The following is a 12385-nucleotide window of genomic DNA, read 5'->3' on the forward strand; positions in this document are numbered from 1 at the left end:
AGCAGGTTGCAAAATAAGGGATTTAAGATTAAACAAGGTGTGATGTAACACAGGCCAGCACCTATGTTCATAAATCTCATGGCCATGTGCACAGCAATATTAAAGAATCTATCCTGAGTGAAGTCTTTTCATTAGCATTGAAGAAATGTGCCAGTATTAATCCGCTTACAAAAGCAACGTCTCCGGGATGGATCTGCTGCAAATTTATTGGAAAAAAATCTCCTGAGCTTTCAAAAACGCACACCAAATAGTCAGGACTTGTTAAAAAACACTCCATTTACTGTGAACGCATGACAAAGTGCTTTGCAAATCCCATTGAACTGCAAGCACATTGAACTGCAGCTATCACTTCCAAAACCTATAATATTTCATTCACACAGACAGCCATGTTGGAAAGTTATGAGGGGAACAAGTCATGCTTGGTGCCTTTATGAATCATTAGGATGCAACAAAGATAAGATTATAGGGCAGTATTATTTGAAAAGATCAGAAGAGTGCAAATAAATGCATGTTTGAACATCTGCCCAGCAACAGCATTCGGTGAAAGAGATTAAAATATAAATGCTGAAATCATCAGACTGTCTTCGTGCTTCACATATGAGGTGGCGTTATCAGACATAGTGAGAAAAGAAAATCTGTCAGGTCGTCTTAGCTTTATGTAAAATATAGACCTAAAAACTATTCTACATCTTTTTCCAATAAATAATGTCTCGACTTTACAGCAAAACCTAATTTTAATGATATTTTAACTATTGAACTTGGACATGTTTCCAATATCAATAATAATATGTTTATCACAAACAAACAAGACACATATCAACAGTTCATTAAAGATAAAATTATTTATTTTTTGCTCTTTGTCTTTAAAATGTGTGAAACAGAAATGCACTGTAAAATCGGTCTAAACTTAAAATATAAACATATTCATTTACTTGCTTAGTGTGAAAGCTGCCATTTTTCTTTCTTTCTTATTAAATAAAATGTCCCTATTTTTTTAAGTGAAGCGTGTGTGAGACTGTCCCATTATAGACAAGCTCCACTTCTGCTTCAAGTTTGTCATAGGATAAAGGTATGTGATGTAATTTCTTTTAAAGTTCCTGACTGTATGAAGGTCACTTGTTTGTAAAAAAACACACAATGATGACTGAACCGTACTGCATATACTGTTGATGAGGTCACACAATGCAAGGCTGTATGATGCAAGTAAACACTGCAGATCTGTCAGTTGTCGGTTCGAGGGTGTAAACGGAAACACGTCAGAAGAGGCAGGTGATCAGAAGAGTTGTGTTGGTTAGGAAGGCCATTGACCTTTTCGAGTTCAGCTTCCCCCACCAGAGCAAGTCTGCCCAGCAGCTGTAGACCCATCTCTGGTGACACACTGCATTCTGGGTTAGAAATAAAAAACAAATTAGTATGTGTATGTGCAAACTTTTAAAGATTATGGTGGAAACAAAATGCATAATATTTTTGATAATAATAACAATAATAGTAATAATAATAAGTAGATACATAATTATTAGGATTATTATTAATATTAATAATAAAAGTAATAATAATAATCATAATAATAACAATCATAAGCAAATACATAATAAACTAGGATGGGTGTGTTATCAGCATTAATAGCAACAATAATAATTATAATGGTTACAAATATAATAATGATGATAATATGCAAAGGTAAGAAACAAAAAGAAACATATCAAAACAAAAACATAAAAAAGATTATGGTAGGCACATTCAGCCATATAAATAACAAAATTGTGTTATTATAGCCTTTTTTTGAATGACCACAGTACAAAACACAAACACTTTGTGCATTTTGATGGCAAATTTAAAATCTAAGATTTAAAATCTCATGTTAATGTGTTTGTGTGTTGTTGGGGTTTACAAAGCACTGTTTTTTTTTACCATGATCAGTAGTTTTGTGAAGGTGTAAATGAGTTTCTTGAGCCATTGTAACCAGCTTTTATTTTCTGTGAAATGTACTGCACTGCATCAAACTGCAGCATCACTGCTCACATGTTTACAAGAGTGGTGATGTAACGTCGGCATTAGTAGTCTACCGGCATCTTTCCTACAAGAGTACTTTTATTAAAAATAAAAATACAAATACATGTTCATTCGACAAGGTCACATAGATACTACAGCAGCTAAAGTGGAAAAAAATACATTTATAGACATAAATCATACCTGGGTGAGCCATCACATCTCCCATGGCTGCGGTGTAGAAGATGTAATCGACAGTGATGGCTGTCCGTGAGTGACAGGTGGTGATCTCAGGGTGACCGCTCTCTTTCAGGTAGTGGGAGTATGCAGAGGTCAGCTGCAAACTGTGCTGAATGCTTGGCTTGGTAAATCTACAAAACAGATCACATGAGAACACAATGTTCAATGTTGGTAAATAAAGACTGACATGCAGGGAATAACGTTTCAGTTGCTTTTAGCCATCAAATCATTTTCCTAAATTTGCAGAACAGCGCAGACTGTCAAGTCAACTTGCTTTAAATATGTAGAATGGTGAGAAAAGGCAGAAAGATATATTTGCAATTGTCTTTGTCATGAATGATGAATACAGGCTCATGAATTTACCCATCAATTTCTGCTAAAGCCTCCTGCTCCAAATCCTTCACTTCGGGATCTGTGAAAGGAATTATATAACATGAAATCTTTTCAAGCCTTTCAAGAATGTTACTGCTGCTTATAATTCAACATAGCAATACTTTCTGTGCACTTTTAATATACTTTAGTTGTCAAACTTAGCAGAAGATATCTATAGTTAATATGATATTCTGCATTAAAGGGAACTTTACGAATCTTCTCAATATGAATGTTCAGATTTTCTAATACATGTCTCGCTTTTAGTCTACACTTGGCATTGCATACAGGGTTCCCACACCTAAGTTAAGTTCAAATTCAAGGACCTTTCAAGGACTTTCCAGGTCCAATACCCTCAAATTCAAGGACTAAATGTGGGGACACATTTCAAGTGAGAGCAAGGTTACATCGTGTTACCTTTTAAGATACATTGTTACAGTTCCCTTTCGAGGGAACTTGCGCTGCATCACTGAGGTGACACTTTGGAGACGCCTCCAATGGTAAGTGTGTCTGAATGTGTATATCAAATTCAACCAATGGTGAGGCTTAACGACAAAGACAAGGTGACGCGGGAGCCAGGAAGTATATCGCTATCTGAAATATTGTCAAAGATGGCGTTACATGGACGCAGGAAGTATGGCAAATGAGACGCAGTGTCTCGTTCCCTTCTAAGGGAACAACATTTACATACGTAACCCGAGACGTTTTCATTTGTTAAACACAACTATGCAAAAAAGCATTTTGGTATGAATCAACATTCGCATACAGAAGATACAAGCATTTAAAGCGAACAGTTTAGCACGTGTGCTTAAAAAGTCTAGAATTATTATGATATTATCCTATAGATTCTAGCACTTTCAATGACCTGTATCTATGTATGTATATTTTTTAAAAACTTCCAGGACCTTGACCCGTGGGAACCCTGTGTATATTATGAATATTGTTGGTTATGACGACAAATTGTGTGTGATTTTCCTCATCTGTTACTTCAAATACCTTAATTGTATTGCCTCCCTCTCAATTGTTAAATTAAAAATGGTTTGCCACCTCTTCTTAATAAATCAGTGTCTGTTTATATTACATGTGGTAATACATGGTGAAAAAATAATATGCGACCACACCTTTGCTTGGGCTTTCAAACTGGCACTTCTGAGAGATGCCCAGACTTTTGGGCCAAATTGGCACCGTGAGGATACGCTGCCCTCTTGAGTTCTCCTGCCCTGACACCTGCAAAATTAAAAAACCAAACATTTTAAAACATTTCCAGGGTTTATAACTATAAACTATATTTCTATATTACAATAAGGAACCGTTTCCCACCTTCGCAGTCGGCAAGCCATCATATTCCAGTTTGCTTTCCTTAATAAAGTGATATAGAGGAGACCACGGAACAGAGTTAAAATCCCCACAAAGCACCACAGGACAGAAGCTGCCATCAGGTAACTGAGCCACCCGGCTTATCTCTGCCAGGAGCACAGCCAGCTGGGCCAGTTTAATGTCACCACGTCTAGGGTTGTACAGTAAATGTGTGTTGGCCACACAGATGTTTGTAAAAGAGCCACTGGAGTCGATGGGTCGAAGGAGAAGAACCAGGCCCACATTATCACGGTCTAGGAGAGGGACTCCACGACGGAAATACTCCACGGGATGACAGGAGACCAAAGAGAAGCGTTCACGTTTGAAGACCACGGCGCATCCGTCGGGCTTCACACCTGTTCTCCGTTTGAACTCGCAGTGGTAGCCTGTTTCAATGACAGATAAAGATGCTCTACTGTGTTAATGTGTTATTATCATGTATCTGTGATCATATATGCGCACACTGTTAAAACAAAAATTGGTTCAACTTAAACAAGTAAGGTACCTGGTTGCCTAAAATTTTAAGTTAATTAAATCTTTATGAGTTAACTAATATTTTTAAGTTGAATTAACCCAAAATTAAGGCAAACTGGTTACTTACTTTTAAAACTCTTTCCCCGCCATTGACGAGTTATCTAGTCAATTAAGAGAAAACATTTCCCTGACAATGACGCTTCCCTGATGAGTTTATACAGTAATCTGTAATTACGCAATTCCACTAGATTACCCAATTTATAAAAAACTGAAGCAAATACTTTGTACACTATTTTAAACTCCGTGTATGTTTCGATTACCATTCTGAAACTGTTCTATAATAAAATGCCTTTACAAAAATTTAATTATTTCAGCTTTTGCTCAAAATTAGGTATTTTTTAAGAAACCTACCCATATTAAAGAGGCTATAAAAAATAGAACAAATGAAGATAGGATGAAACTTTTTTCCTGTTTAGTTTGTTCTGTTCTTTCATTTATATATTTGTATGTTTATATATTTAGAGAGGAAATTTTTTTGTGAAAATTACAAAAAAATGCTGCCGGGCAATAAAAAAAACAAAAAAAAACTGGTTGGTGGGGAATGAGTTAAGTTGAACCAACAAATCTTTTTTTTACAGTGACATTTGGTGTCCAAAGTCATTATTTCAGCTTTTTCAAATGTTTATATTTTTTAATAATTTGCAACATATTGCCATGGATCACAAGATATTACAGGCCGTAACAATATAATATTATTTGTATAAAGTGTCTTATATAGCTGTTACCAAGATAAAGTAACAGTGTTGACAGTATAGACGGTTTATCTGACGCATGTGCGTTGTTGCGGTTACGTGTCTGGACTAGGGGTGGGCAATAAATTGCCTACGATTCTCATGCGTATCTCATCAGTAAAGCTGGTTCCATGATTAGTAGTAAATTGCCTAGCCTGGCTCCGTCCTACCACATGCTTCCGCTTAATTTTCATTTCGCTTCAGTACAATGTCTGGGACTGCTGAGTAGAGTTTCGTTTTCTCCGGCAAAAATCTGCAGGTCCAATCAGCGAACAGACGGGGGTGGCTAAGAACGATGACGTTGAGGTCGTTCGCCAGATGGCCCTCCTCCCCACGGGGTTCGGGAAAAGTTTGATTCATTAGCGATTGGTTATGGCAGATTCAGAGTGACTCTGGGCAGATCCAATAGTTTTAAACTTCAACAGAGGACCCTCCTTAAAGGAAGTAACGCTTTGCAATGGAGCGTGACCAGACTCTCCGTACAAATGAAATGAATGTACGAGAGTCTGGTTGGACCTGGCTATAAATTGCCATCACCTGCTTTCAAATGCAGAGGCAATTATTACAGAGAGCCGTATTTCACCAAAAGCTAGGCAAAATTGCGCTCATAATCGTGGACAAATCGCCTCCGATAATGTATGCGATTTTGCCGAGCTTCTCTGTGTCAACACTGTTACCCTATTAACACAGTAAAAAAGCAGAAAAGAAATAATGACTCTCCACAACAAAAGTACCTTCAGTGATATAATCACCCATATGCATATCCGATTTTCATGCATACTGATAAAAAGAGATGCATTATTTAATTATAAAGAATTTAAACGTTAAAATCTTAAAAAATATAATTTAAATCCAAAATGACTCTAAAAATACCTAAAGATTCAAGAGAAGGCTTGATTTGTTCTTTGTAGTGGTCCTCTTGCACCTCCTGCAGGCACATTATCTACACAGAAAAGTTATTGCAGAATTATCAGCACATTTGCACAATACGCCTTGGCAGTAAATTTAACAGCATTTACTTAAATATCACCTTATCTCATATCTCATATACACATAGGGCGTATTTAAACATTATTTTCTGGTTTATGGAGTTATAATATTTCCGGGGTAGTTGTTTAAATGCTGTGTGAACAAAGTCATGACATAAAATCACATAATTCTAGATGGCATTTTGTGATGTGTCCAGTTTGTACGCATGGAAAGGATAAAAAACAGATGTGACACCTTTATCAGAAAAGCGAATCTTCCAATTGTGAATGGGAAAAATCCAATATAATGGCCAATTAAAATAATCCAAGTGCACAAAAAAGGATATTCAGTCACATTATATCAGCACTGCGTTGTTCCAACTCTTTGATTATGTTTGAAAACCTGTGTTGCCAGTCCAGATCTGGGGGATTACAGTGTCTGTAAAGGTAAGCATTATCACAGAGCAAGTCCTGGGAGAGGATATTGTACGACATTACGGAAAAATCACATGGCCGTTTTTGTTTTCCCCCTTTTACAGATGGTCTAGCATTATGGGGGTGAGAAAGATCCTCCCAATGTCTCGTCAACTCTGTAAAAGACAAGAAAAAGTGAATTTTGGCTTTTTATTAAAACACACATCAGTCAATATACATTTTAATCACCGAGTTGCCTCACCTGGTGTGGCTGGAGTACTTTTAGGGCTTGAAGGAAATTTCCCAGTAGGCACTGAATCTTTAGTTACATTCCGAAGCCACTCAGGACTTCCTTTGGGACGCCGGGTGCCTTTTGTAGGTAAACGTTCTGGTGAGCGTTGAGATCTTTCCCCTGGTGATCTTTCCCCTTCTGTGCTCTTTCTCCTTTTCTGTGGAGGCTCTCTATCAGAGCAGTCCATCAGATCTCCAGAAAAACGAACACTTTGTCTGGGATGAGTCTGGTGTGGCAGTACACCCGTATTTCTCCAGGAGCTCCAGTTATATGGACCAGGGGGCCGCGGTTGCCTATTATAAGAGGGGTGTCGGGCACTGCTGAAAGGAGTAGAGCGATGCTGAACGTGTGGTGGCCGTGTCGACCATAAATAACCAGGTTGATACCAGTGTCCCCAGTGTCTTAAAACAGTCCGAGCTGGCGGAGAACCCGCTGTGCTCAGGTAACGGCCAAACATGGGATGTCTGTGAGAAGACAGATAAATGTTATTCTTTGTACTACAATACTAACACCTAGGGAAAAATACCATGGGTTTTACTATGGTAACACCACCCGTAGGACCCATGAAAATCTTAGATTTATATTAATGAATCTTTAGAGGGATCTTCAATAGGCCAATGACTGTTTGTTTTGGTAAAAAATGCATTAAGCAAAATTACAATATTAGCCTAAACCAAAGATGAAGAGGTTAGGAGTTTACCTTACTGTATCCCCCCCCCCAAAAAAAAACCCCAATTAAAATTTAAAGGTTTTAAGCAAATAACTTTTAAGACAAAAAGCTATGCCTTCAAACACAAGCATCATAACGAAGTACAATAATATCAAACAATTGGGTTCGACACAAAACAATGTAACGTTAACGTTAGCTAGGATCAAATATTAAAGAAGCTTACTCCGAGGAAACACCGGGTCTGTCGTAGTTAACATATCTGTATCGAGACATGTAATATCCTCACATCATACAACTACTCTTAAGCATAATCTCTGCTGAATAAAAACCTCTTTACTAAATAAAAAACACTGTGCAGTAAAGAAATACGTCTAGCGTGGAAGGCTACATGCTAGCAAAACAAACCGGTGAGATCGACTTCACGCGGCGCTGCGCAGACCGACCGTAGTATGACAAATATACCGCGAGATCAAGTCAAATGCACAGCTTTCGAGTCGCTCTCGCGGTACTTTGATGTCATATTCCGCCTCTCTGTGCAGCGCTGAGTGAAATCAAAACAGCTGCAATGGCGTTCAAATATGACGTCGTAACGGAAAGCGCGTTATGACAAAATACACAAATAATACACAGAGCGTTTTATTTCAAGCTATTTGCCGACGTGGTTAAACTATTAACGACGTGGTCTTTAAATGTTTTTGTGCAGTGTTATAGAAATCCTGGGTAACGTTAAATACCCTATAATGTCGATGTCTCGATCATACGAGCTATGAAATGATTGTTGAAATAAATGTTAGTGTGACATTGAAATGCACGCGGGAGGCTTTCAGCTTTTGCCTGCCTTCACAGAAATGTTGATGGTTGGGTGCTGTAATGTGGCACAAATACAGTATTTTGTGCGAAACTTTACAAATGCGATGAATTAAAAAGTACTTGTTATAGTAAAGTGTAATAAAATTAATTAAATACAATAGTGTTTGTTACGTTATTAACACGTTATTTGCCTTAGTTTATAAATTCACAGATATAGAATACTGTAGTTAGTATGAATTGAAAAGTGTAATAATTATAAAAATACACTAACTTATAGTTTAAAACAGTAATTATATATTAGAATATATATTGTAAATTATAAGTATATAACAAAGTTGTCTCATGTGGGAATGGAATGTTCTTGTTATTAATGTTCGTATTGCATCTAAAATGATGACACAATATATAAACCATAACATTAAGACTAAACAATAAATATATAAATAAAGATTTACAAAGCTGAAATATATTAATTGAAGGGGGTCAAAATTATGGTCAAAGTCCATATTGAAAGAACAACTTTCTTTGTAAGTTAACCACTAGAGGTCAGTCTTATCCTTTATAAATATATTTTATTGGCTCATCAGACAAAGCTTTAATGTACTCAAGATATAAAGAAAAGCATGACGTGTTTAAATTTTTAACATTTAAAAAAAGTAAAACCATTGACTAAAGTGCGTGATTTAGTATCGACCAGTAATAATTTGATATCAACTACTAAATACTCCCAGCCAATTATTTGTAGGAAAATTTAAATTTTGTCACTTACAAAGTAAATATAGACAAAATAACAACATTACACCACTACATAAATTTGTTCAGTGCTGGCAAAACTATTGAGCATGAATTTTCCTTAATAAAGTTACTAACAAATCATTTCACGTGAACATAAAGATTAATAAAACATACATACCTACAGATAAACTGTCTCATCATGTGTGCCAATCTTGGCCTATTAAGTTTCAAATTTGTCAGCCTACGGAGCATCAGAATTTTTCAAATCTGTGCCGATATGGTCCCAAAAATCGTAACTTTTTATTTTTTGCAGATCAAGACCAGCCATCTGCCTTAGAGATTGACCATACCCCCTGATACGGCCCATTACCTTTTGCTCATCTGTGAATTTGCATAAATACCAAGGTTATGGTACATTTCTTTGCAATCGTTTTTTGTCGAAGCTGTCAAACTAGTAAGTAGATAAATAAATTCACAATTTACTTAATATAAAATGCTTGGTTGGTGGGTGTAATTTGGCGTTAAAAATGTGTTGATCTGGGTGACGCAGCAGGGACGTTGGAAGAGGAGGTGTTGTGTTGTAATTGGAGGTAATACTGACAGAAAGACTATAATTAGGAGACAGTTAACTGAAACAGTCTGTTAAAATGAGCTGTCTAAGATGAAAAAAAGACATCTCAGCAGGAATTATTATCTTTAGTTCTGGTGTAAGATTCATCCAAATGAAAGAAAACTTGGGGATGAAAAATTAACAGCTTCCGTTATATAACAATAGTTACCGTCAGCAGTCTTGAGGTTCACCTTGGTCCTTCTGACCCGCACGCATATCAAATATTAACATTCACAGATTAAAGCTAGGTGGGCTGCATAAGGAAATGTCAAAGTAAATGGATCAAAGTGTAGACAGAGCTTTTTGCATTTATTAAGCTTGATGTGTGAAAGTCTTTTACTCTACAAGAAGAGTAAGATGTGGAAAAAAGTCGACATTGAACGGTGTACACTTTCAGTAAAAATGTCCCAACTATGTACTGGTAGAGCAAGAAAAACTGTTCAGTATGGAAAATTTAATGTGATATAAAAAAAAACATTAAGCCAATCAGCGTATTTTCACCAAGAAATGCAAAGGATGCATATTACACGATTTACAGCCAATCCGTGCATTTAACAGAGATTTCACACCATTTTATCCTTCAATGTACAGTATAGTGCTCTCATTTCAGAGTAATTAAGATTAAAGCAATTTTGCTCTTTCCGTTTATGTAAAGCAATAGAAAACTGCTTGGCTCTGTTTTTCTGTAAGCCTAGAGGTTTATAATGACTCTGTCTTTGGAGAAACAGGTGTATAAAGGCACAAAGCCAGATTAGTAGTTTTATGGGCAAAGGTCTTCCGCATTTCACTTTATAATAGGATCAAGCTTGAGTGTAAAATGTGACTTGAATGAAAAAATAATGACCTTACAGCATAGACGGTCCACCAGTGGCTCAGATATATTGATTGTATAGTAATCAAGTGTGACTCTTCAGCCGGTTGGAGATTGAGCCTCTGCCTGATCTGTATTATTTAATGCATCTCTCTCACACGGCTGATCTTCAGTCATGTTTATATTTCATGTTCATAGGTACAAAGCTGTCACTGGGATGGTAACATTTAAAAAGTCCTAGTAGGTGCAGTTTATGTACAGATACAGTGGTGTGAAAAAGTGTTGGCCCCCTCCAGATTTCTTATGTTTTTGAATATTTGTCACACTTTAATGTTTCAGATCACCAAACTAATTTAAATATTAGTCAAAGCCATTTCTAAAGCTTTGGGATTTCAAGAGCTATTATGCACAAATGGCGAAAACATGAAACAGTGGAGAACCTTCCCAGGAGTGGCTGGCCAACCAAAATTACTCTAAGAGCGCAGCGACGACTCATCCAAGAGGTCACAAAAGACCCCACAACAACATCCAAAGAACTGCAGGCTTCAATTGCCTCAGTTGAGGTCAGTGTTCATGACTTCTCCAAAAGAAAAGGACTCTGCAAAAATGGTCGGCAGAGTTCCCAGATGAAAACCGCTGCTGAGCAAAAAGAACATAAAGGCTAGTCTCAGTTTTGCCAAAAACATCTTGATGATCCACTGAAGACTAGTCCACTGACTAGTCCACTGACGAGACAAAAGTCAAACATTTTGGAAGGTGTGTGTCCTAAAGGACAATGTTCGGCCCTCTGTTGGTGACCTCACCCTATAGCAGGACAATGATCCAAAACACACCAGCAAGTCCACTCCTGAATGGCTAAAGAAAAACTTAAAGGAATAGTCTTCTCATTTTCAATATTAAAATATGTTATTACCTTAACTAAGAATTTTTGATACATCCCTCTATCATCTGTGTGTGTGCACGTAAGCGCTGGAGCGCGCTGCGACGCTTCGATAGCATTTAGCTTAGCCCCATTCATTCAATGGTACCATTTAGAGATAAAGTTAGAAGTGACCAAACACATCAACGTTTTTCCTATTTAAGACGAGTAGTTATACGAGCAAGTTTGGTGGTACAAAATAAAACGTAGCGCTTTTCTAAGCGGATTTAAAAGAGGAACTTTATTTTATGGCGTAATAGCACTTTTGGGAGTACTTCGACTCGGCACAGTAACACCCTCCCTCTCCCATTATGAGAGGGAGAAGGGGAGCGGACTTTTCAGGCGAGTCGAAGTACTCCTATAAGTGCTATTACGCCATCCTTTAATAAGGCGGTTCATGCTCGAAAATGTGCTACAATATGGCTGAATTACAACAATTTTGCAAATAAGAGTGGACCTATATTCCTCCACAGAGCTGTAACAGACTCATTGCAAGTTAACGCAAATGCTTGATGGTAATTGTTGCTGCTAAGGATGGCACCAACCAGTTATTAGGTTTAGGGGGCAAGCACTTTTTAACACAGAGCAATGTTGTTTTGGAGTTTGTTTTCCCCTAATAATAAAAACACTTTCATTTTGTGTTATCTTTAACATTAAAGTGTGACAAATATGCAAAAACATAAGAAATCTGGAGGCAGCCAACACATTTTCACACCACTGTATTGTATGTACACATTTGGTACCAATATGTTCCTTTGAGATACTAATGTGCCCCCTTTAGGTACAAAGGTGTATGTTTTGAAAGTGTACCACCAGTGACAGCTTTTGTATCTTTTTTTTGGTACAAATATGTAGCTCTGAGGTATAATAAGCACTGTTTAGGTACAAACATGTACTTTTTGAAAGAGTATCTCCCCAGTGGCAGCTTTTGTATCTT

General features: G+C 37.1%; 1 protein-coding gene across 1 annotated transcript; it reads right to left on the reverse strand.

Annotated features, from left to right (window-relative positions):
- Nucleotides 1–827: 827 nt before the first annotated feature.
- angel2 (angel homolog 2 (Drosophila)) lies at nucleotides 828–9324 on the reverse strand. The gene is made up of 9 exons (XM_055186148.2): nucleotides 9287–9324; nucleotides 6864–7357; nucleotides 6548–6777; nucleotides 6093–6162; nucleotides 3919–4340; nucleotides 3720–3825; nucleotides 2593–2641; nucleotides 2194–2360; nucleotides 828–1385 (listed from the first exon to the last, which is right to left on the reverse strand). Exons 1-9 carry the CDS (start codon nucleotides 9307–9309, stop codon nucleotides 1222–1224), a joined length of 1725 nt encoding a protein of 574 aa, XP_055042123.2. The 5' UTR covers nucleotides 9310–9324; the 3' UTR covers nucleotides 828–1221.
- Nucleotides 9325–12385: the final 3061 nt, after the last annotated feature.

The sequence above is a fragment of the Misgurnus anguillicaudatus genome, chromosome 18 (assembly GCF_027580225.2).
Source record: "Misgurnus anguillicaudatus chromosome 18, ASM2758022v2, whole genome shotgun sequence".
In the NCBI taxonomy this organism is placed as follows: Eukaryota; Metazoa; Chordata; class Actinopteri; order Cypriniformes; family Cobitidae; genus Misgurnus; species Misgurnus anguillicaudatus.